This window comes from Thamnophis sirtalis, unplaced genomic scaffold, assembly GCF_051295495.1.
Source record: "Thamnophis sirtalis isolate CommonGarterSnake01/CBP01778 unplaced genomic scaffold, rThaSir2_p1.2 scaffold_15, whole genome shotgun sequence".
Lineage (NCBI taxonomy): Eukaryota > Metazoa > Chordata > Lepidosauria > Squamata > Natricidae > Thamnophis > Thamnophis sirtalis.
In genome coordinates, this window is record NW_028261395.1 from 43,523,369 (window position 1) to 43,545,175 (window position 21,807).

General features: G+C 46.4%; 1 protein-coding gene across 4 annotated transcripts; it reads right to left on the minus strand.

Moving 5' to 3' along the window:
• Positions 1-426: 426 nt before the first annotated feature.
• CCNL2 (cyclin L2) lies at positions 427-20,612 on the minus strand. Of its 4 annotated transcripts, XM_087702298.1 has the most exons (11): positions 20,200-20,612; positions 16,698-16,772; positions 15,559-15,668; positions 14,268-14,388; positions 11,703-11,767; positions 7,216-7,315; positions 5,426-5,530; positions 4,641-4,779; positions 4,252-4,372; positions 3,803-3,895; positions 427-1,873 (listed from the first exon to the last, which is right to left on the minus strand). In XM_087702298.1, exons 1-11 carry the CDS (start codon positions 20,569-20,571, stop codon positions 1,516-1,518), a joined length of 1,659 nt encoding a protein of 552 aa, XP_087558424.1. In that variant the 5' UTR covers positions 20,572-20,612; the 3' UTR covers positions 427-1,515. The 4 variants fall into 4 exon arrangements, with proteins under 4 accessions (XP_087558424.1, XP_087558425.1, XP_087558426.1 ...); XM_087702299.1 differs by lacking the exons at positions 15,559-15,668; positions 16,698-16,772; positions 20,200-20,612 and adding an exon at positions 10,523-10,653 and having other exon boundaries at positions 14,268-14,342; XM_087702300.1 differs by lacking the exons at positions 15,559-15,668; positions 16,698-16,772; positions 20,200-20,612 and adding an exon at positions 10,523-10,648 and having other exon boundaries at positions 14,268-14,285.
• Between the last annotated feature and the right edge of the window lie 1,195 nt (positions 20,613-21,807).

Sequence of the window (21,807 nt, forward strand, 5' to 3'; positions counted from 1 at the left end):
CTAAAACTCTGGCTCTTCTTACTGGCCTCGGCTCCATCCACACAGCTCTTGTCATCAACAGGAGAGAGAAAAAAAAAAGTAAAACCAAACCATTTGTTTCGTTTTGGGCCTCAGCCAAGGCCAACTACGTATTATGAACTGTTGTTATGTTCTTTATGTGGAAAACCACTCCGGAGTGTGGAAATATTTTTTTGGATAATGAAACATCAAGGCAAAGTACACTGTTATTAAGATGAAAGAACTTTTCAGAAGCCAAAACGATGTCACCTAGATCCAATTTGACACCAAACATCCAACCTTCTGCTCTGTGTAAAAAAGACAAAACAATGCAATTGGCGAAACCAGAAAAAATCTGGCAGAAGAAAGAAAACGTATCACAAACTAAAAGAGCCATTCAACAGAGGTTGAAGAGTCAAAGTCCAACCGTTTAAATACAAAATCAAATACTTTAATGAAATTAAGGAACAGGAAGACAGCTCAGATATACCACTAAAACGGATATTCTTGTGCTGCACACATTTCTCTCTTAATATAAACACCTTTTTCTTCAGCAAGCTAAGAACAGACAAAAACAATCATTTCTTTCAGACTTTTTGAAAAGATCCTGAGTAAATTTTATTATTAACTAAACCACGTAAAAGGTTAAGCTCTATGAAATCATCCGCAGCTTGGAAAATTGGTGGCCAGCACCAGGATTTTTTCCTTCTTTTTAAAAAAAAACCCACTTTCAACACGTGGAGTTTAAATACTATTCCATAGTTCTTTCTGCTGGGGATAAAAAATAATAATAAGAAGAAGTAGGCCTGTGGGGAAAAAGAACCTCCAGTTAAGGAACGTAAACATTTGCATTCTCAGGATGCGGGTTCCCAAGTTCCAAACATTACTTGAAACACATTTGCACTTTGAAAAGGGTTAAAGCTTTTCCCCCATCCTTCCCATTTCAGCATCAGGTATTCCTTCTCTCCGCGACTGCCTAATATAGGCACTAGATTTTTTTAAGAATCTGGAAATCACCTTTTTCTGAAATAATGCAAACAGGTTCACGGTAAGAAAAAAAAAGAGAAAACGGAGAGAAAGGAAAATGCTGTTAGCACCAAACAAAATGTTGTTGGGGTGACTTCCCAAGATCCTGTGGGCGTGTGAGAAATATTTTTTTTATAAAAATTGGGGAGGGAGCAGGGGGAATCCCAACCCTCTGAACAGTGTCCTGAGGTTTTCCTCCACAGAATCCGACGCAGGCTACAGTCCTGCTTTTTGACAGTTCAAAGGGACATCACACCAGCAGGAAGCAGACACAAAATCCAGCAGACAAGCAACAGCCCTATATCAAGAGGGGGGGGGGGGTAAAAAGCCAAAGGGGGCCCCCTGTCAATCCTAATTTGCCTGTGTAGGGTCCGTGCCCTTAACTAGTAGTCAAGAAGTTTGTTAAGGCTCCATAGTCCAGCCTTAGGCAAAAGAGGGCTAAGTGGCTGAGGCCGGAGGGGAGGTGGGGAGCTTTGGCTGTGTTGTCTGACTTCATCTCCGGTGCCGGCTGTGGCCGGGGTGGTCTCTGTCATAGCGATGGCTCGGCCTGTCGTACGGGTGGTGCCGCTCGGGCCTTTGATCCCTGCAGTAGTGGCTCTTCTTCCGGTACTTGCCGGTGTGCTCGGAGCGTTCCCGCGAACGGCTGCGGGATCTCGAGGAGCTGCGGCTGTGAGACCGCCGGGCTTTGGGAGAGCCGTACTTGTATCCCTTGTCCTTCTTGTAGTTGCGCATCTTGGAGCTTTGGTAAGTGGAGGCGGTGTGGCCGAACTGGTGGGGAGGCGAATCGCTGCGGCTCCTCGAACGGCTGTGCGACTTGGAGCAGCTGGAGGTGGAATAGCTTTCGCTTTTCCTGAAGGGGAGAAGAGGAAGACCGATGGGTTATTTATTGCTGCCCCACCAAGGCACCTTTAAAAAATTTTGAAAACTTGAGGAAGAATTTGCCTGGCGAATCGTTTTGCTTCCTCCTACGCTTATACTGGCTAAGGCAGAGGTGTCAAACTCAAGGCCCGGGGGGCCACATCCAGCCCGCGGTGTGCTTAGATCTGGCTCACAGGGCCGCCTTGGAAATAGCCTCCCGTGGTACCACTGCCAGCAAAAACGTGGCCCTCCTGTGCTCCACTTTTGCTGGGAGAGGATCGCAGGCCATCCCAGCTGAAAACGGAGCTCGATAGCAGAGTGCTCGGGACGCAGGCACCCCCAACAGGGGTGTCATGCCTGCAGGCCATCTTTTCTTTTGGACTTCAGGCCTGCCACAGTTTCTACTATTCATTTTCTATTGTGGGGAAATGGAGTGGGGATTATACAGAGTTGGGTGATATGTAGCCATAACAACATTCTTGTGAGAAAGCCAAGGTCATCCTTGACCATACACCTGGCCGGAACTGGATGGGTGGAAGCTGCCAGCGTGGCAGTGGAACACATTGGACCATGGGATGGACTTGTGGGTGTGGAGGGTAGGATCTTGAACTTTCAACTGGATGGGGAAAACCTGGAAGCTTTCAGATTTGGGTTTTCCCAGATGTGCCAACATGACATTTCTAATAAAGTGGAACTTTGAGGAAACTCAAGCCTCAGAGTTTTATTTCGTTAGGGGTGTTTTTGGGAACCCTGACAATGAGTGATGTCAAGCTGGCCATGCCCACCACTGTCCCAAAGGTCAAACCCAAGCGTCTCTCAATGAAATTAAGTTTGACAGCCCTGGGTTAAGGCAATCTTGGGAATGGAGACTGAAAAGGCTGGCTTCCTACTACAGGTGGTCCTCAACTTACAACCACAAGAACTGAGCCCCAAATTTCTGTGCCTAAGCGAGACAGTTGTTAAAGTTTGCCCCCTTTTACAACCTTTCTTTGCCACGGTTGTTAAGTGGATCGCGGCAGCTGTTAGGTTAGTCATTTGTTGGTGAAGCAAGTCTGGCTTTGTCTGTGGACTTGTCGGAAAGTCGCAAAAGGGGATACCGTGACACACACACACACACCCTGGGGATGCTGCAATCGTCATAAATATGAACCAGTTGCCAAGCATCTGAATTTGGATCAACTGAGCATAGGGGAATGCTGCAATGGTTGTGTGAAAAATAGTCATAAATCATTTTTTCCAGTGCTGGTATAATTTTGAATGGTCACTAAACAAACCGTCGTAAGTTGCAGACTACCTGTAATTGACTTCAACCAGAGGTGGTATTCAGACGGTTCGGACCAGTTCGGGCGAACTAGCAGCACCGACGATCAGTCCCCCCCCCACTCCATCCTATCCTTTTATTTCTTGCTTTCTAGTTCCTCCCACTTAGCGACACAGCTGATTCCCCCCCCCCCTTCTGCTTACCCTTGTTGACTTAGAAGGTAAGCAGTTGAGCTTCTGAATGCTCCATTTTTGGATGCTGTGTGCAAGCACTTTAGGCACGCATGCGCGCAAAGCACGCACTCACTGAACCAGTTCAACCGGCAACATCCCACCACTGACTCCCACCTGTTAAAAGTGAGGGCCAAATGCCCAGCTAGCAAATGTCTTTGGCCGGAGGAGAAACCAAGCCATATTTGCAATCCAAATCCCCATCTGTGTCTAGCAGGAGGCCTTGTGCCTGGCAGAGCAATGAGCTAGGCCAGGCTGCCAAATCCACTCTCTGCAGGCTTTAACCTCAAGAAAACCATTTCCCCACCGCTTTGCATTCCCCGGGTGCCAGCTTGATACTTTTATTACAAAGACCCTTTCGGTGGTTCTTGTGGCTCAAAGCAACTGCCGGTAGAGCCAACAAGTCAGCTCCAGCCTTTCGGCAGCCTACCTCTTTTTGGGAGAAGGGGAGTGCGACGTGGATCGGGAATAGCTCTGCTCTCTGCTTCTACTGCGGCTCCTGCTCTCGCGGCCTTTCTGAACACTGTGGATTCAAAGAATGAGGGAAGTGACACAGTGGATAGGGTTGATGTTTTTTTCCAGTTAAACAAAGAACTTTCACAGCAGAGGGTAATCTTAAAAATAAGGGCCTCGCTTACAGCAAGGTTCCCCAACCTGGGCTCCTTTAAGGAATCCCAGAATTCCCCAGGGTTGACCGGAGAATTCTGGGAGTTGAAATCCACACGCCTTTAGAGTGGCTCAGGTTGGGAAACACTGTGAGAGGGGGAGGGGGAGGAGGAAAAGAAGAAAAAGAAGAAGGATAGGTAGGTAGGAAGACATCTGGATCCACACTGGGGGAAAAACCCTCCCCCAAACAACTCCTCTAGCCCCAAATCTTACCCATTAATCGGACTTTTGGACCTCAATCTCTTCATCCCTTCGGTCTTCCTCTTGGCATTTTTGACTGCCTGCACAGGCAGCGGGGAAGGCTTAATGCTGCCTTTGGTGTCTTTTGGCGATTCTAGAGAAGGGGGGGGGGGAAGCGACAAGAAGTCAGAAAACCCAGCCAATCCGGGGACATTAGAAATTTTAGGCAAGCACTGCTTGATTCTTGAGGGAAAAAAGAACCCTCAAGAAACCGAAAACAAGATGGGCCCCTTCTCCCACACAGAACCATCACCAGAGCCTTCTTCAGACTCCAGGACTGGCCCATGTTCCTCCCCAACCTCCTCACTGTCAGAATCTGCTCCCAGCTCTGTTGGCCGCTGGCAGGCCATGAGGACACTCACCGGGCTTGGGGATTGGAGAAAAACCAGACACGGCCAGATGGGGCGTTCCTTCTGGCACTAGGCCTTTGGCCTGGGCTTTTTCCTCTTCCATGGCCAGCCTCCGCTGCTCTACGCGGCTTTCCAGAACGGCCAGGTCAATCTGAGGAGGCAAAGAGAGACAGCGCTTTAAGGCATCCTTTGCTTACCTGAAAAGGCTACGCTGAAGGGCAGGGCAGGTGGAGGGCAGGGAAAAGGACCCAAGGATATGAAGTACAGGTAAAGTCCTCAACTCACAACAGTTCATTTATAGTGGCCTCTCAAAATTACTACGGCACTGGAAAAAAAGGCGACAGGACCATTTCTCACACTTGTGACTGGGGCAGCATTCCCCACAGTCAGGTGGTCGAAATTCAGATGCTTGGAAATTTGACTCATATTTACAATGGCCGTGGTGTCCCCCTTTTGCGACCTTCTGACCAGCCAAGTCAGTGTGGGGAGAGGGGGAAGCCAGATTCACTTAGCAACATTGGTGGGAAAGGTCGTACAATGGGTCAAACTCATTTCGCAACTGTCTCACTTAGCCACGTAGGTTTCGGGCTCAACTGGGGTTGTAAGCAGAGGACGATCTGTATTCCCCCACCCCCAACAGAAATCAGAGTACAGTTCCCGTGGCAAGCTTGATCATGGACTGCTGGATGGACGGAAAGGTGGATCTCCGTAACCTTCCCAGCCCCTCAGGGAGAGAAAAGAGTCTGCTAACCAACCACCATGGCCTCCCATTTCACAAACCCGACCCAGCTACTCACCTTCTTCACTGTGTAGAGTTTTAAGATTTTCAGGCAGACCTCTTGAATTTCCTCCTCGGTAGCTCCGAAGAGAAGAAACCAGTGAGGGCGGTTTGGAAGAGGAATCTGCAAAGGAAAGGCATCGCTCGTTCATCAGCTAGAAGACATGTGTCGCCCTTCACACGGTCCCCTCTGGGAGACTCTTTGTAGGTTGTAGTAACGGGCCCCCCAAATCGCAGCCGCGCTTTCAAACTCTCAAGATGGCTTCCTTGGGAAAGCCATCCCAAGGGCTGACCTAACATCAACGTCATCAATCTCTTTTTAAGAGCCCCGGTGGCACAGCGGTTAGGATTCAGGATTGCAGGCCGACTCTGCCTACTGCCAGGAGTTTGATCCTGACAGGGGCCCAAGGTGGCGCAGTGGTTAGAGTGCAGTACTGCAGGCTACTTCAGCTGACTGCCAGTTCGGCTGTTCAAATCTCACCGGCTCAGGGTTGACTCAGCCTTCCATCCTTCCGAGATGGGTAAAATGAGGACCCGAATTGTTGTTGGGGGCGATATGCTGACTCTGTAAACCGCTTAGAGAGGGCTGAAAGCCCTATGAAGCGGTATATAAGTCTAAGTGCTATTGCGAAAGAGGAAGGAGAGGAGGAGAACTTGGGAGACTGAAACAAACTAGTTTTACTTGGGATCATCCCAATTTCTGGTTTACTTCTCAGGATATCCCTCGCTTTCTCAAAATCGAAAAATTCTCCTGACGGATGGTTTCCAAAAAGGCAGTTTCCCCCACTTTAAGGAAGGCCTTAAACCAATTTCGTTGTCATTTATTTTGTACAATGACAATTGTATAGTACAAGGCTGTACCATACCAGCTTTGAGACTCAAAATATAAAACATTGAATTGCAATCCCATTCACATTTTTCTTTTCAACGCTGCTTTTTTTTTGTTGTTGTAGGTGAGGGGGAATAAGGGGAGAATCAACATGACTTTTGTAGAAGCCCAGGCCTGAAAACACTGGATTACTTCTGAGTCATTTTTTTTAAATTTCCTAGCCTACTTTTCTACATTTCTTTCCTCTTCTGTGAGAAGAAAAAAGTCCCTAAACGCTCAATACAGAAAAATAAAAGAATAACAAAATTGAAAGGAGCCTTTGGAGGTCTTCTAACCCAACCCACTGCTCAGACAGGAGACCCTATACCCATGACGGCCAACCTATGGCACATGTGCCCATATTGCCTGGCACATAGGATGTTGCCCATTCCTCTTCCGGGAAAGTGCATGCAACAATCAGCTGGCCTTTGGGTGCTCGGTAGTGCCAGAACCTGGAGGAGCTGATCTCCCGTTTTCTGGTGTGAGCACATGTGCGCCAGTAATCAGAAGACTTTGGAAACCGGAGGTTCATTTTCCGGCACACGCATGCCCCCTGGGTAACTCCTCTTCCAGGCCGCAGCCCTCGTCAGACGAGTGTGCATGCACTCCCTTCTCTGTACTCGGTGCCGAACAGTTTCGCCACCACTGCCCTATACTATTTCAAACAAACAGATATCCAGTCTCTTCTTAAAAAATCTCCACTGTTGGAGCACCAACTTCTGGAGGCAAGCTTTTCCAGGGGTTAATTGTCCTGTCATTCAATTTCTCCTTAACCGGTTGTCTCCTTGCTTCGTTTCCACCCACTGCTTCTTGCCCTGCCTTCGGGTGCTTTGGAGAATAGGCTGACCCTTCTCTACTCTGTGGTGGAAACGATTCACTAAAAAAAAAAACAGCAATCCTGCTAGGCAACACTAACATTTTTTTTCTTTTAATGCACCAACCTGAAGTGTCCGAGCAGCAAGGTAAATGCAGGCACAAGCGATCGTCTCCGGTTGGTATCTCATAAAAACATCTGTTCGCAGGCTGTCGTTCATGTAATTCCTGAGATAATTTGGGAAGGGGAGAAAAGAAAGAAATAGGAGTTGCTAACCTGCCCCCCTCCAAAAAAAAAATTACTTCCTATACAGCATTAAGCCTCCTCCTTTTGCAATTTAAGGGAACTTTTTCCTGCTAGCTAACCCTGTGAACTCCAACAAGGTGGAATGGGAACGGGCTGCTTCATCTCGCAGAAGAGCATCAATCTAGAACATTGATCTGGAACGTTATCAACTGTACGTGGGTGTTTTTTATGAAGGAGAACCTGCTTTTAACTTTCCTCTCGGCTACATGCTCTACTGGGCTGGCCTTACGCCAAGCACAAGGTTTACAGGGATCAAGTCGCAGCCGTCTGAAAACTCTCCCACCACAACACGTCCACAGTGCCAAAATAAACAAGTCTGCGGGAACAGGTTCAACGGTTTCGCAGGAGGGAGGTGCAGAAATCCAGGGCTTTTCCAACAGCCGGCCTCTTCCGTCGCAAGCCGCTTCCGATGGGGAGATTCTCCGTGTTTGTGGGGGGAGGAAACCACTGGACCCAAATCCGTTTTGAGGGAATCAGCCAGAACACAACGTCCCATCCTTTGAGTCAAGTCGAACATAGCTTTGGGTTTCTCCTTGGGCTGTTCTTAACCGCCCGGCTGCAACAAGGTCTCTCAAAACAAATGTTCACAGAATGAAGTGAAAACACACAGCACATGGACCTCTGATCAGTCCCGTTTTGCACACACTGGAACACGGAAGGCAATGCAAGCAACACAGTACGTTTTCAACACCTATAATTTTTAAAAAAGTATCCCCACCCCACACACACAAGTTGTCGTCTGCTGGATGGGGTTTATGAGCCTAGGAGACAGGCTGCATTACGCATGGGGTGCCTACTTCTTGTGAATAATTTGCACACGGGGGAATTTTAATTTCCGAGAGGCATTTTGTTACTATAACAAGAATCTACTGTATTTTTTGGAATATAAGACGCACCTTCCCCCCCCCCAAAAAAAGAGGGTGGAATGTAGCTTTTTGGAAGCTTTTTTTCAGCCCTAATGAGGTGCTAACCAGTGAAGCTCCATTTCAGGCAAAGCAAAGTGAAGATAGCAATAGCAATAGCAGTAGACTTATATACCGCTTCATAGGCCTTTCAGGCCTCTCTAAGCGGTTTACAGAGAGTCAGCATATTGCCCCCAACAATCTGGGTCCTCATTTCACCCACCTCGGAAGGATGGAAGGCTGAGTCAACCCTGAGCCGGTGAGATTTGAACCGCTGACCTGCTGATCTAGCAGTAGCCTGCAGTGCTGCTTTTAACCACTGCGCCACCTTGGCTCTTGCTAATGAGATCACTCATTAGCATCTCATTAGGGCTGAAAAAAAGCTTTGAATATTTTTCCCTAGTTCCTTCCAGCTGGGAGAAGCCACCCACAAAAAGATTTGAAGACTGCCTTAAGAGGTACTTCTTTTCTATTTTTGTAGAAAATAGAAAATAGTTTCTATTTTTGGGAGATAATCCTCTCATGGGCAAAGCAGAGAGTTCTTGTGGATACCCTGATTTCTATTTTGGGGGGGATAATCCCTTTTAAGGGCAAGGCAGGGATTTTTCCTGTTATCCGAGTTTTCTCAATGGTTTCCTTCAGGCAAGTGCTGGGCTGGTTTGTTGATTCAGCTTTGTTACATTTTAAGTGCTTAAATGCTTTTGGCTGACTGCTCGGATCTAGTTAAGATTTTTCTGCTGGGGAAAGAAAAAAAAAGGCAAATGGTGAGTGCTTGCTTGCTTTTCTGGTGCTATGGGAATAAAAATGAATATCTCATAGGCAGAATCCCCCCCCCCATTTTTCTCCCCAAAAACTAAGGTGCGTCTTATACTCTGAAAAATACGGTATCTATTGAACCTGTGTGTAGGTCTAGAATGATGAAAAAAATGACTCGGGTGCAAAAATGGAAGGGGGAAAAAGGGGGGCCAACCAACAATTATTTAACAGGAATGCCCTTTGTCCTCCCATAGTACAGGTAGTCCTCGATTTACGACCACAATTGAGTCAAAAATGTGTTGCTAAGTGAGACGTCGTGAATTTCGCCCCATTTTACCACCTTTCTTGCCACAGTTGTTAGGCGAGTCAATGGCAGTGGTTCAGTTAATAACATGGTTGTTAAGTGAACCTGGCTTCCCCGTTGACTTTGCTTGTCAGAAGGTCGCAAAAGGGGGATCACGTGACTTCAGGACACTGCAACCGTTATAAATAAGTCAGTGGTCAAGTGTTTTAAGTTTTGGTCATGTGACCATGCTAGCACGACCGTATGGCCAGAAGTCATGTTTTTCAGTGTCATTGTAAGTTCGCACGGTCGTTAAATGAATTGATGTACATCAAGGACTACCCGTACTTATGCCCACTGGAATGTTCTGAATGGCATCTTTCAACATGTCTTGGGGCATGGAAAAACCAGGGGATGAAAAGAAGGGCTTAATAATAATAACAACCATTCTCGGATGGTGCCAATCTAGATCGACGAAGAGGGTGGGACCAGTTGTCCAACTAACCTTTGAATGGAACTACTTCAGTTTAGATTAGAAGACACACCAAAATGAACTAATTGTGGTGACATCCCAGAGTTACAAGAGCTAAATGATCAAGGACAGCATCTGGAAACAACTGAAAAGTGTGGTTATGCAACATAAGTTCTTGGACTTCTCCCCCCCCCCAACTTTTATCAAACAGCAGTAATTCCAGCAGAGAATCAAACATTCGAATTCAACAATAATTGAAGGCATTTGTTCTGGAAGGCCACGGTGAAGATCCAACTTTTGAAAGTCCAAATAGAACACCTGGGCCATACATACGATGTGCATAATAGTCAGGAAAGTTGACATCCTTTTTTTAAAAAATAATAATTACAATACAATACAAAATCATAATAGATTTACAGCGTTTAGAGCCCCGTTCCCTCTCATCCCAAACCTCAGCGACAATTCAAGAAAAAAATATAAGAACAGCCAAGTTGAATCAAAACATTTGCATTTGAACTATTAAGATATCAAACATGATAGCATCACCAGAGCACCTGGACAGTAAATAACATAGGCTCATCTGGGGGGGGAAAAGTGTGCAAACAAAATGGAAGAGAGATTGGAAAACAAAGGAGGGGGGAAATGAAATAAAATCGAAATAAAAATCAACAAGCAGCAGTTCGGCCAGTTTTTAACTCTACTAGCGGACGCATACCACCTGTCTAGAGAGGCAGCCTTCTCTCTGTTGGAGCCTGCTCGGGGTTTGACTGAAGACGCCAGTATTCCCTGCACCATTGTTCGTGGGCAGCAGAGGAGGTCTTAGTCACTTACCCGTCAGAGGCTACCCTTCGATCAAAAGAGTACAGAAAAAAAAAGAAAGTCAAAACAGGTTCTCCTTCCAAACCACGCCAGACAGTTCATAACAATTCGCTTTTTGAGATCAATGTTTACACCCTGGTAGGTTCACAGGTTAGCTGCTACCTTTCTTACTACGGGGGTCGGGTGGGGGGCAGGGGGAGAGGAAAGGGGAGAGGCTGGCTAGGACTGAGATTCAGAAAACACCAACGTGGAACAGAACAGATATATTTTAAGGATCCAAAACCTGGAAACGGGGACACGGACAAGGTGGCTGATGCCATCTTGGGAGGCTTATTGGTTGCCAGGGAGCTGCTGTAAAGGGACAGGGAGCCACTAGTCACCCAAAAGGTTATGCGTTAAAAAGAGAGGCCCCCAAGTGTCGCGGCTTGGCGGCCTAGCTGGGGTGGGTGGGAGAGGGGAACTGGGCTGTGTGAGCGTTCAAGCCCGTCCAGTTGAACACTCACGCAACGGGCTTCTTGCCCACCATTTGCGTGGCCCAATTCCAAATAGGCCATGCGGCCCACAGGGACCCCTGTGCTAAAAGATTGCCACCCCACACTTAGAATACGACCCACCCAGGGCAGTGTGCTTTTTCAACGACAAAACACTGTGCATGGAAACTGCTTTTGTAACCTTCCAAGTTAATTTTCTTCCGGTGCCCGCCTGCTTCAAAGGATTCCCTATGCAAAATGGGTAGAACATCATGTTTTCCTTCCAACCCCCCCCCCCCCCAAACCTGGAACTTTCCCTCAAAATTTCCCACAGTAGGAAAAGAAAGGAAGAGCAAAAAGGGGGTGGGGGGGAAGAGATCCGCTCTCTTACCATTTTTAAGAGAAAGTGTGTGTCTGACTCTTTTAGCAAAGAGGCCCGTCCCACTCGGAGGGACAAGAGGTGGCATTCCGGGGTTTTTTTGTTTTTGTTTTAAAAAAGGAAGGCCACGAACACGGCAGTGGGGCACACGCATAAAGCCCCCAACTATGACACATTCCTGCCACTGCCCCCGCTGGCCTCAAGAGAAACAAGAAACGTCAACTTACCATGAGGTCTGGACCAGGTGCTGGTTACGTTCACATTCTAATACCTGAAGGTACATAACGATTATCTGGAAGATACGGGTGACGGAGTTATACACGTGGTCAAGTAGCGGACAGAGGTATTTCATTTAGAGAGGAGGCCGGCTGAGCTAATGTCCTCTTTGACAAGCTGCTCTGAGCCACAGCTAGTGTGTGTGTGTGTGTGTGTGTGTGCGTGTCTCTATGCTGGTCTTGTTGTATTTGGGTCTTTTCCCATGTAAGATTGAGATTGTCTTGGCAACGTTTCAGCGAGGTCTCACTCGCCATCTTCAGGCTGGTGTTTTCGGCTTAAAGCGTGGTCGGAGCTGCTGTCTTTCTTTAAATCTTTGTTTTTTTTTGGGGGGGGGGGGGGAGTGCTGGCTTTGTTTCAGTAACTGGATTGTGAAACAAAGCCAGCACTCCAGACACACACACACCAAGATTTATAGAAAGACGGCAGCTCCAACCACGCTTTAAGCCGAAAACACCAGCCTGAAGATGGCGAGTGAGACCTCGCTGAAACGTTGCCAAGACAATCTCAATCTTACCCAGGAAAAGACCCAAATACAACAAGACCAGCATACCTACACGCGTGAAAATCTACGAAAACACACACAAATAAATGTCTGTGTGTGTGTGTGTGTTTTCCAGCATAACTCTGGAACGCCTTGAGCAATTTCAACCAAACTTGGTACATAGATGACTTACTCTCTGGAGACAAATACTGTGGGGGCTAAGACATCCCTAAAACTCCTCGGTGGTGTATGTTCTGTTAAGATACAGCCTGTTGTGCCTTAAAATGGCTTCTACTGTACCGCCATAAAATGGCTTTTACTGTACAGTGCAGTGGAGTTGCCATGATAACAGCTTCACAGTACTCCACAAGGGGGCTCCCTCTGGTATGGGGAAAAAATCCATCATTAGAAATTACGTTTGGTCCGGACATTTTCCCCCTATAAATAAATACCTGGGCAACCCCAGGGTATCAGCTAGTTCTATAAATATATATATATATATATATTTCTGGAGGACATATATATATATATGTCCTCCAGAAGCAGAGAAGTGAGACTCAGAAGTACCCACACATAATGCAAAGCTTTCTCTTGAACATTTAATGCTTCCAGCCCTGGCTCTCTTCAGCCTGCTCAGATTGTTTTCCTGTTCCTGTTCCAAAGGAAGTTAAAACTGGAGAGAGCTTCCTCCTTCAGTATCCACCCAAAAACTGTACCAATTGCTGAAGAGATTAAAAAAAAGAACTAATCTATCTTACTTTGGGCTTCAGAGCATGCCCAGGAACGAGTAAGACTGCCCGATGGGGAAAAGGCTTAGGAGCTTATATTGTGAGAAGCAACAGCACTTATCTACCGCTTCGTGATGCTTTACAGCCCTGTCTAAGCGGGGTGACAGAATCAAGCTCTTGGCCCCCAACAATCTGGGTTCTCGTTTTACTGACTTTGGAAGGACAGAAGGCTGAGTCAACCTTGAGCCGTTCAGGATCGAACCGACGGCAGCGAGCAGGAAGCCTGCAACGCGGCATTCTAACCGCTCCGCCATCACAGCTCAGTAAAAAAAATAAAAAAAATGCCAAGAAAGGAATTAAACAGAGCATGGCGGAAGAGAAAAATTCATGGGAACCACAATGCATAGGAGATGGGTGTCTCTTACTGCTCCGGATAACCCTAAACTACGGCTGTGATATCCTCATTTCTGAAGCTGACAAACCAGATTTCATTAATGCAAAAAATATTTCATCCAGTTTTCCCTTACTCCCCTTTATTATATAGTGAGGGACAGTGCAGAGTGAGGGTCAGCCAGCAAATTTAGGAGAAACAGTCCACTCACCAGGCTCTGCTCCCCTGCAAAAAAAAAAAAAAAACCTACCAGGACTTTACTGAGGATAATGTAATTTCTTAAGACGCGGGGCTCCGATTGTAGAAGATTAGAGAGAGGGATGCAATTTGGTTGGGAAAAACTGCAAAGGGGCCTGAATGGGAAATCCTGGTGTCCTTTCCTGGCACAACCAAGAGACAAAACCAGGGTCTTTGTGAGGCGTAGTGTAATTCAAACACACCTCTGATGGGACTTAAAAGCACTGAGAAGATGCAGTTTTATTCCCGCTCTTATGAGGTTGCCAGCTTGTTTCACTCTCAAAGGGAACAGTACTTGAATGTTGTTGAGTCAAAAAAAAAAAAAAAAAAAAAAGGAAGCCATACAGCAAAGCAGAGAGGAAGAAAGAGAAAACACTCCCTTGCACAAGGATGTGAGCATCTGGGAAGATTTGATGCACAACCGAGAAACATTTACAGAGTTACCTGGACATACAAAAGACCCCCCCTCCTGTCATGCGGATTGAAACAAGCAATCCTTAACATAGAAACGTGATCAGCGCTTAAAATGGGAATCCAACTGTTCAGTCACAGGTGACACAGTGGGCCTTAAAGAGTTATCTTTTTCTAATGGGGAGGGGGAGGAGAGAAAGTCCAATTCTTTGGTCTGCCCAGGCAACAGATATATAAGGAAGAAAAAAACAGGAAGCCTAATACGAACCTTGTGAGGATGCTTCACGTGCACGCAAAATCCAAGTTCTTTCAAAACTCTCCTCTCCGCCTTGATAATTTGGTTCTTCAAGTTAACGTATTCTTGATCCAGTATTAGGGGGACAGGTTTCCTGCGTGGAGGAGGAAGGAAGGAAGGAGGTCTTGGCTGAAACCTCAACAGCCTAAACGCCACAGGAGGAGTCTTAGTGCCAGCTTTTTGTACAGTCTGAATGGAAAAATCAACTCAATTGAAGCCATAGCCCTCATGTTCTGACCCAGCTCCCAAAACACAACAAACTCTCTGGCATGAACTCAAAGGATTTCTTTATTAAGAATGCCGGCAGCCTCTCACCGCAGGCTAACAAAACCGGCCGGCCGGAAGATGAATAGTTGTCTGCCACATCTATTCATCTCCGCCCCCTTCCTTTTATCCCCATAGCTAGAATGGGGCTTCGCTAGCAGCGGTGGCTCTTCCGTCCCAAGAACCGGCCCATAGGTTTCCACTGTTCTCCTCTCCGCTTTCTGCACATCCATGCGTCAGGCACTGTTCCTCCTCTTCCTCATCAGCCACCTCCAGACCTGGGGGCTGTTGCCTCTCCATCTGAGGGCTGACAGACGGCCTAGGCTTTTCCTCTGTCTCTCTCTCTCCGACAGCTCCATTCCCTCTTTCCCCTCAGGTTGCCTCGATGCTGACCCTGACTCCCACTCCTACTCCTGATTCAGCTGCTGAAGGGGCCAGCAGGCCACAACACCTCATCCCTTGGTGCAATCCAATACAGTTGAAGGGAACCAGATCGAGAAAGGTTTAAATTCTCCATCTGGAACCTGCAAGATCCTTTTGGTGAGTGCCAGGCACCCAATTCGAGCCTGAATTTCCCCTCTTTAACCTATTCTTCAGTCCCAGAATGGGTTTTTCGCCCATGCAAAGCTTCACCCTTGTAGCGCTTCCAGCAATTATATTTTTTCTAGCAATATAATAGCAGTCTCCCTCTTGCCAAGATAGGGACAAAAAATCTGGAGATAAGAACCCCAGCGACGATCTCCTTTGTGAACAGAAGGGGAGGAATAGCTGCGAACCCTCTTCCCGGATTGGTTGGGATCCACAATCCAAGAAAGACGGGATCCTTAAAACACCCCTATAGCGCAGGTGGATGCAGGAAAAGTGGCCAGAACATGAATGACAAGGCATGTGTGTGTGTGTGATGGTCGAGCCGTACAAGAATTCTTGCAAAAAGGCCAAACTAGAAACTGCGAGAACTGAGACATCCCCCCCCCTCAAGCCCGCCGCACTTCATACTTACTTCTTCTCTCTCAGCAACCGAAGTCTGTGGAATACATTGATCACGTCTCTTATGCGCCGTGGGGCTTCTTCAATTTTGGAAGCCAAATGAAGACAGGCCATCGACACATGCTGGAAAGAGACAACAGAAATGTCATTCTGAGCTGCGAGAGAACCATTTGGACGACTGAATTCTGAGCCAGTCTTCACGCAGGCCATCCAAGCTCCCCCAGCTCCCCCTTTTGTTTATTTTCACAGGTAACCCTGGACTTACAACCATTCCTTTAGTGACTGAAGTTACTACGTCACTATAAAGGGGGACTTGTGACCATTTCCCACTCTTAGGGCCATTACATGGTCACGTGATCAGAAGGCAGATGCTTGGCAACTGGCTCCTGTTTATGACCGTCACAATGTCCCAGGATCATGATATCCCGTTGTGACCTCAGTGGGGAAAGACAGGCTAACTTAACAACCGTGCGAATAACTTAACTGCAGTGACTCAATTAGCAACTGTGCCAAGAACAGTCGTAAAATGGGGCAAAATTCACTTAGCAACTTTCTCGCATAACAATGGAAATTTTGGGTGAGCTATGGCTTTAAGTCAAAGACTACCTGTACTTTTAAAAAAGCTCTGTCATTAAGGGACCCAGAATGTTAACGATTCACACACACCTGACATTCAGGTAGGGACCTTATCACTAAGCTCCTCCCAGAGAAACTCCAAAAAAGGTCTTTCTAAATGACCTCAGCTTTGCTTTCATTATAATTTTTGAAAGAAAGGGGGAAAAAACAAATTTCTCTAATGTTTTCGGTGAGTCATCTCTTTCTGACGCAGGAGGTAGAATTTCTCAATCTTTTAAAAGTTGCTTAAATGTCAGCAATGAAGGAAAAGGAGCATATGTTTCAATCAAGGCCAAATTTAGCGTCCATGTGATACATTGTGGATGTGGCCCAAGAGGAAAAAGACAATTCATGTGGATACTAAACCGAAGGCCTGAAAACATTAATTGTATTCGAGATCAACAGGATCTATCGGCTAGTAAGATCAGCTCAGGATGTCAAGCAGAAAAACTTTCAATAGTCTAATGTTCCAAAAATGGCAATTGAGTTTACAGCCCCCACCCCCCACCCTGGGGTTTCAGGAAATAAACTACATACCTGCATGTAATGCTTCACAAATGATTTTGTATAAAAGAAACGCTGGAACAGCACCTGCCCTGTAGCCATGGCCACCTGGAAAACAAAAAAGCAGAGCCAGAATATATATTAATATTCTTCCAATAAAAAAAACTTAAATGGAACATGAGCTCTGAATCTATAAAGCATCTGCAGCTGTATTTCCCCCATCATGTAACCACTTCTCCTAGGTTTGTGTAATACCTAGCTGGACTTGGGGAAAACACTTCCAAAGTAACCAGTTTTTTCTTATTTAAGGGAAGCAAGTTTTCTTTTAAAAAAAATTAAATCATACACACTGCGCAGGTTAAACTTCCCAGTGCCCAAGGAAATGATGGGGGGAGACTATTTATAATATATTTGAAAGGATGGCCCTGTGACTTCATCACTCCTGGTTTCTAATAGCAGGCAAGTGAGAAAACAGCATTGTTGTTTATTTGGTGTCGACAGACAACTTAAAAGGATTCTACGGTGGAAGACACTCAATGGCCTTCCGCCCACTTTCTCTGAAAAAAATGAAAGGGCAGGGCGGCTCTTTGTTGCTCAAACGGCACAATTAAAAAACAAACAAACAAGGGGCAGTTAAAAAATCCACTCTGCCAGTTCGGGAGGAGAAACCAAGACAAGATTTTTCAACAACGGGAAGGGAATTTGGGGATGAATCAGCCAGAGTGCAACTTGGAGTTGTAGCTCTAAAATATCCAGACTGCTCTCAAAAGAGCAGCAATCAGCTGGTTTCCTTGGCAAACAACAAAGAACTTGCTAGGGAGGGAATCGCTGTCATTTCAGGCCAAAGGGCTATTGCGTCACACATTTCCGGGAACAGAATGCCGGCTTGCCTGGGCTGGGTTAGCAAAGCAATATTCCTCTCTCAGCCTCCGGTCCCCTCTCCCCCACAAACAATCCCTGCTTCCTTATCAGGACTTCCCCTTAAGAAGTTTTTATTTTTACAAGCCTGGGTTCAACTGTTTTTTAAGCCCTGAGATTTAATCAAGTCTGGAAAACAAAAGAAAGCAGAAACAACTGACTCAGAGGCAGATCATTTGTACTGAGTTCCTAAATACTTCCTGGATTTAGAACACTGGATGCTACAGATTCTCTGGTTTTTGAATACTTTAAAATAACCAGGGGTGGTGGTGGTCCTGAGAAGAGAATTCCAAGTTGTTTCATCTTCCAGTTTAAAATATAACTTTATATTTATAAATTCCTTTTTCTTATTTGGCTTCAAGTGGAAAGACTGCCCTCACAATCCTAATGACATATGTATCAATAACAACTGTTTATGGAGATTCTCAGTCATCTAGGACGTGATTCTTCCAAAGGTGCTTTTTCAAGAGGCAACTGGATTTTCTGGGAACTGAAGAAGCTTCTTGGATGAGAAGCGAAATATCTTCAAAGAAAAACCAGTTGCCTCTTGAAAAAGCACCTTTGGGACTATCAATAATGAAGTTGGAAGGGACCTTGTAGATCTTCTAGTCCAAACAGGAAACTCTAGACCAATTCATATGGAGACTTTATATTAAAAAGATGTCTATTAGCAAACGCAAACCAGAATTCCACAACCACATTTGTACACAAAAGGCTCACAAACATCCTATTATCAGTATTGCCCAGTAACATACATCCAAAGTATTTTGGAAGGATGAACCAAAGAATGAAACAAAACTTGAGGAACACATGTAAGATTATCAGCACTATTATATTTCACTTATCTAAGCAAAGAAGCTTTAAATGATTACATGACTAGTAATCCTTCGGGATTGGGCGGCATATAAATTTTGATAATAAATAAATAGATAATAAATAAATGACTAACATATAGAATTAGATTAGTACTTTATATGTCAGCACCGTTGATGTCATAATAGTAGAGGTCATAATCTAATATTGTCTGGAATTTTGAGTTTCATTCTGAAGTTTCAGTATTGTTCAGTCCTGGTCTGGATTTGTACAGATCCGAACTGGAAACTTTGAACAGAATATCCTCAAATTCCAAATTTTGGAATTGGCTCCTAAAAGTACCAGAGGCTACAAAATCCCTCATTATTATTATTATTATTAAAAATGAGCTGAGATGGTAAATGTCCACAATTCAGCTTCATGGTAGCGCCTCTTCCTTCAGAAATTTGGACAAGCATTATCTAACACTAACTTCCTACAAAGAGCAGCACCATACTTTAACTTTTGTCTATTTCTATACAACTAATAGGCTTAGAAGACCTAAGTTTTCCTCTATTTCTGAAAAGGGCAGATTTTGAGATTAGGTTACAATGGCAACACAATGATGCTTGGATTGCTAACAATGCCTTCCATCTCCACCCAGCACAACCCACACACCCAACCCACACACCCAACCCACACACCCAACCCACACACCGGTGAGGGTAGATTGTTTGGCCAAGAGGCACTGTTTTTCTTTTTCTTTGATCCTGGCCAGGTCAAGGCATCTGCATAAAGGTTTTAAGGCAGGCTTAAGTCCTCCTTTTAATGCTAATAGGGACCATTGTCACCAGCTCCCTTACAAACTGATAAGCTTGCAAAAGAGGAAGAAAACAACTGATCTCTCAAGGACTCTTCCCCCTCCCCTCATTTAAAAATGATGAAATTATTATAAACAGTAATAAAAGAGCAGACTTTTGACATTCTAAACAAAGCAAACTTATTACAGGGGTATCTTAATTATCTGAAAGTATAAACAGTAACATTGGAAGGCAGCAATGGATGTTAAAGGGGGCTTGGAATAGGGAAGAGCAGGAAACTTAGTTGGCATGGATCTTAACAGATAAAAAAAGTAGAATAAGTCAGTGTTTCTCAACCTTGGGGCCCCTTGAAGAGGGGTGGACTACAACTCCCAGAAAGCTGGAACATGGGGTATTCTGGGAATTGCAGGCTACCCCTCTTCAAGGGCCCCAAGGTTGAGAAACTCTTAGTTTATTTCTACACTGACTTTATTCTATTCTTTATCCATTAAGATCTCTGCTTACAACTCCCAACTTCCCAAGATGGGTATTGTAGTCCAACATGTTCTCCTCTCTAAGTTTCCTGCCCCCCCCCCGATTCAAAGCCCCCTTTAATCACTGTTAGTTTATACTTGTCCGGGCGAAGATGGGTCTTGTAGTCCAAACGTTCTCCTCACTAACGTTCTCTGCTATCCTCCCACCACCCAATTTCGAAGCCCTCTTTAAGAACTGTTATTGTTTATTGGAGTTACTGTTTTTACTTGCCCGGGTTAAGATGGGTATTGTAGTCGAACGTCCTCCTCACTAAGTTTCCTGCTCCCCCCCCCCATTCGAAACCCCCTTTAATCACTGCTGGTTTATTCTTGCCCGGGCGAACATGGGTATTGTAGTCCAAACGTCCTCCTCACTAACGTTCCCTGCTTTTCTTCCTCGACCCCCCCGCCACGATTCGAAGCCCCCCCCTTTTTCTTAACCGCCTCCCAACTGCCCGGGGGATGGAATTCGAACAAGGCCCGAGGCCTTACCTGAGGAATCCGGAGGAGGATGCCGGCCGACTGGATGAGTTCACAGCCGGTGATCCGGAGCTGCGCCTCGGTCTCGGCGTCGAGGCCGTTGGTCATGGAAGGCGTAAAGCGAAGCGTCTCCTCAGGCAGGAGGCAGTTATCCAAGGTGAGCAGCACTCCCGAGTAGAGCCGGTCGCCGATGCGGACCGCCCCGGGCGGAGGCGGCGCGGGAGGCGGCGGGAGAGGGCCCGGACCGCCGCTCGAAGACGACGACGACGACGAAGATGACGAGCAGCCGGCCGAAGCGGCGGCCGGCCGAACCGAGCCGAGTCCGAAACCGGCCGGGGCCGCTGCGGCCGCTACAGCCGCCGCGGGCGCCAACATCGCCGCCATCTTGTCCGGACGACGTCGCCACCTCCGCTCCCTCAACTCCACTTCCGGCCTCCTCGCGGCCGGCTTCCGGCTCGCGGCCGGCGCCTGGCCCCGCCCTGAGACCGCGACGCCTCCGATTGGCCCGCCTTCAGGAGGCGTCCGCTTTCCCATTGGCCAGCGCCAAAAGAACATTCTCTCCCTCCCTCCGAGTGACGCAACGTTGGAAATTTTCGATTTTCCTTCTGGACGGAAGTTTCGCACGAAGGCGGGGGGAGGCGAGGGGTGGAAGCGCGAGACAATCAGAGCTTCCCGGCACGCAACGCGCGCGGGGCGTCTTTTGCTTCTTCTTCTCAAGGAAACGTTGGGTTCTACCACTTCAAAATTGCGGGGGGACGGACGGACGGATTGTAGCCGTTTCGGGGAATTGGCGGCTTTCGTTTCGCCAAATATCCGACACTGAGAAATAACAACGGCTTTTTGGTAATCTTTCCCCCTATTTTTAACCTTTCAAGAGGGGAAAGGCTTCTCCGTCGGCTCCCCCCATGCGTTGTAATGGTACAGCCCAGATAACAAGGCAAAGTTCTGAATTGGCAGCTTCAATGGATTGGCAGCCAAGAATAGCAGAATTAGATCTATTCTGGTTATTAATTTTAAAAAAAACAACCCTCTGATAATAATTCCCCTGCTAGCTCAGAGCTATAGGCATTGTAGTCCTCCCTTTCCCAGGAATGAACATATACCAAATCACCCTGGGATCCCATCCACTGCAGCTTTCCCTACTGTTACTGGCATATAAAAGCGTTACAAAGTGCTGTGCTCATAATCAGAGGTGGGTTTCCTTATATGGTCCTTTGCCCTGGTTGGGATGGCACAGGGGCAGTGGGCTTGGTCAATGAATTCACTCATGGGGAGGTGTGCAAACCTCCCAACTCAACAGTAAATAGAACAAAATAGGACAGACGACTAGAATATAGCAGTGTTTCTCAACCTTGGCAACTTGAAGATGTCCGGACTTCAACTCCTAGAATTCCCCAGCCAGCATTCGCTGGCTGGGGAATTCTGGGAGTTGAAGTCCGGACATCTTCAAGTTGCCAAGGTTGAGAAACACTGGAATATAGGATACAATCGAATAGGATAGACTAAACTATAGGATAGAATACACTATAGGATAGACAGAACAGACTAGCATATAGACTAGACTAGAATATAGAATAAACAGACTAGACTATAGGATAGACAATAAAGTATAGGATAGGC

Bases quoted from the DNA above. Each gene is read 5' to 3' on its own strand.
- CCNL2 (XM_087702298.1), bottom strand. From the start codon at position 20,571: ATGGCGGCGATGTTGGCGCCCGCGGCGGCTGTAGCGGCCGCAGCGGCC. The intron at 4,780-5,425 runs GTGAGTAGCTGG...TTGCCTCCTCAG, and splicing joins AACTCTACACAGTGAAGAAG to ATTGACCTGGCCGTTCTGGA. The intron at 4,373-4,640 runs GTGAGTGTCCTC...CCCCTTCTCTAG, and splicing joins TTCTCCAATCCCCAAGCCCG to AATCGCCAAAAGACACCAAA.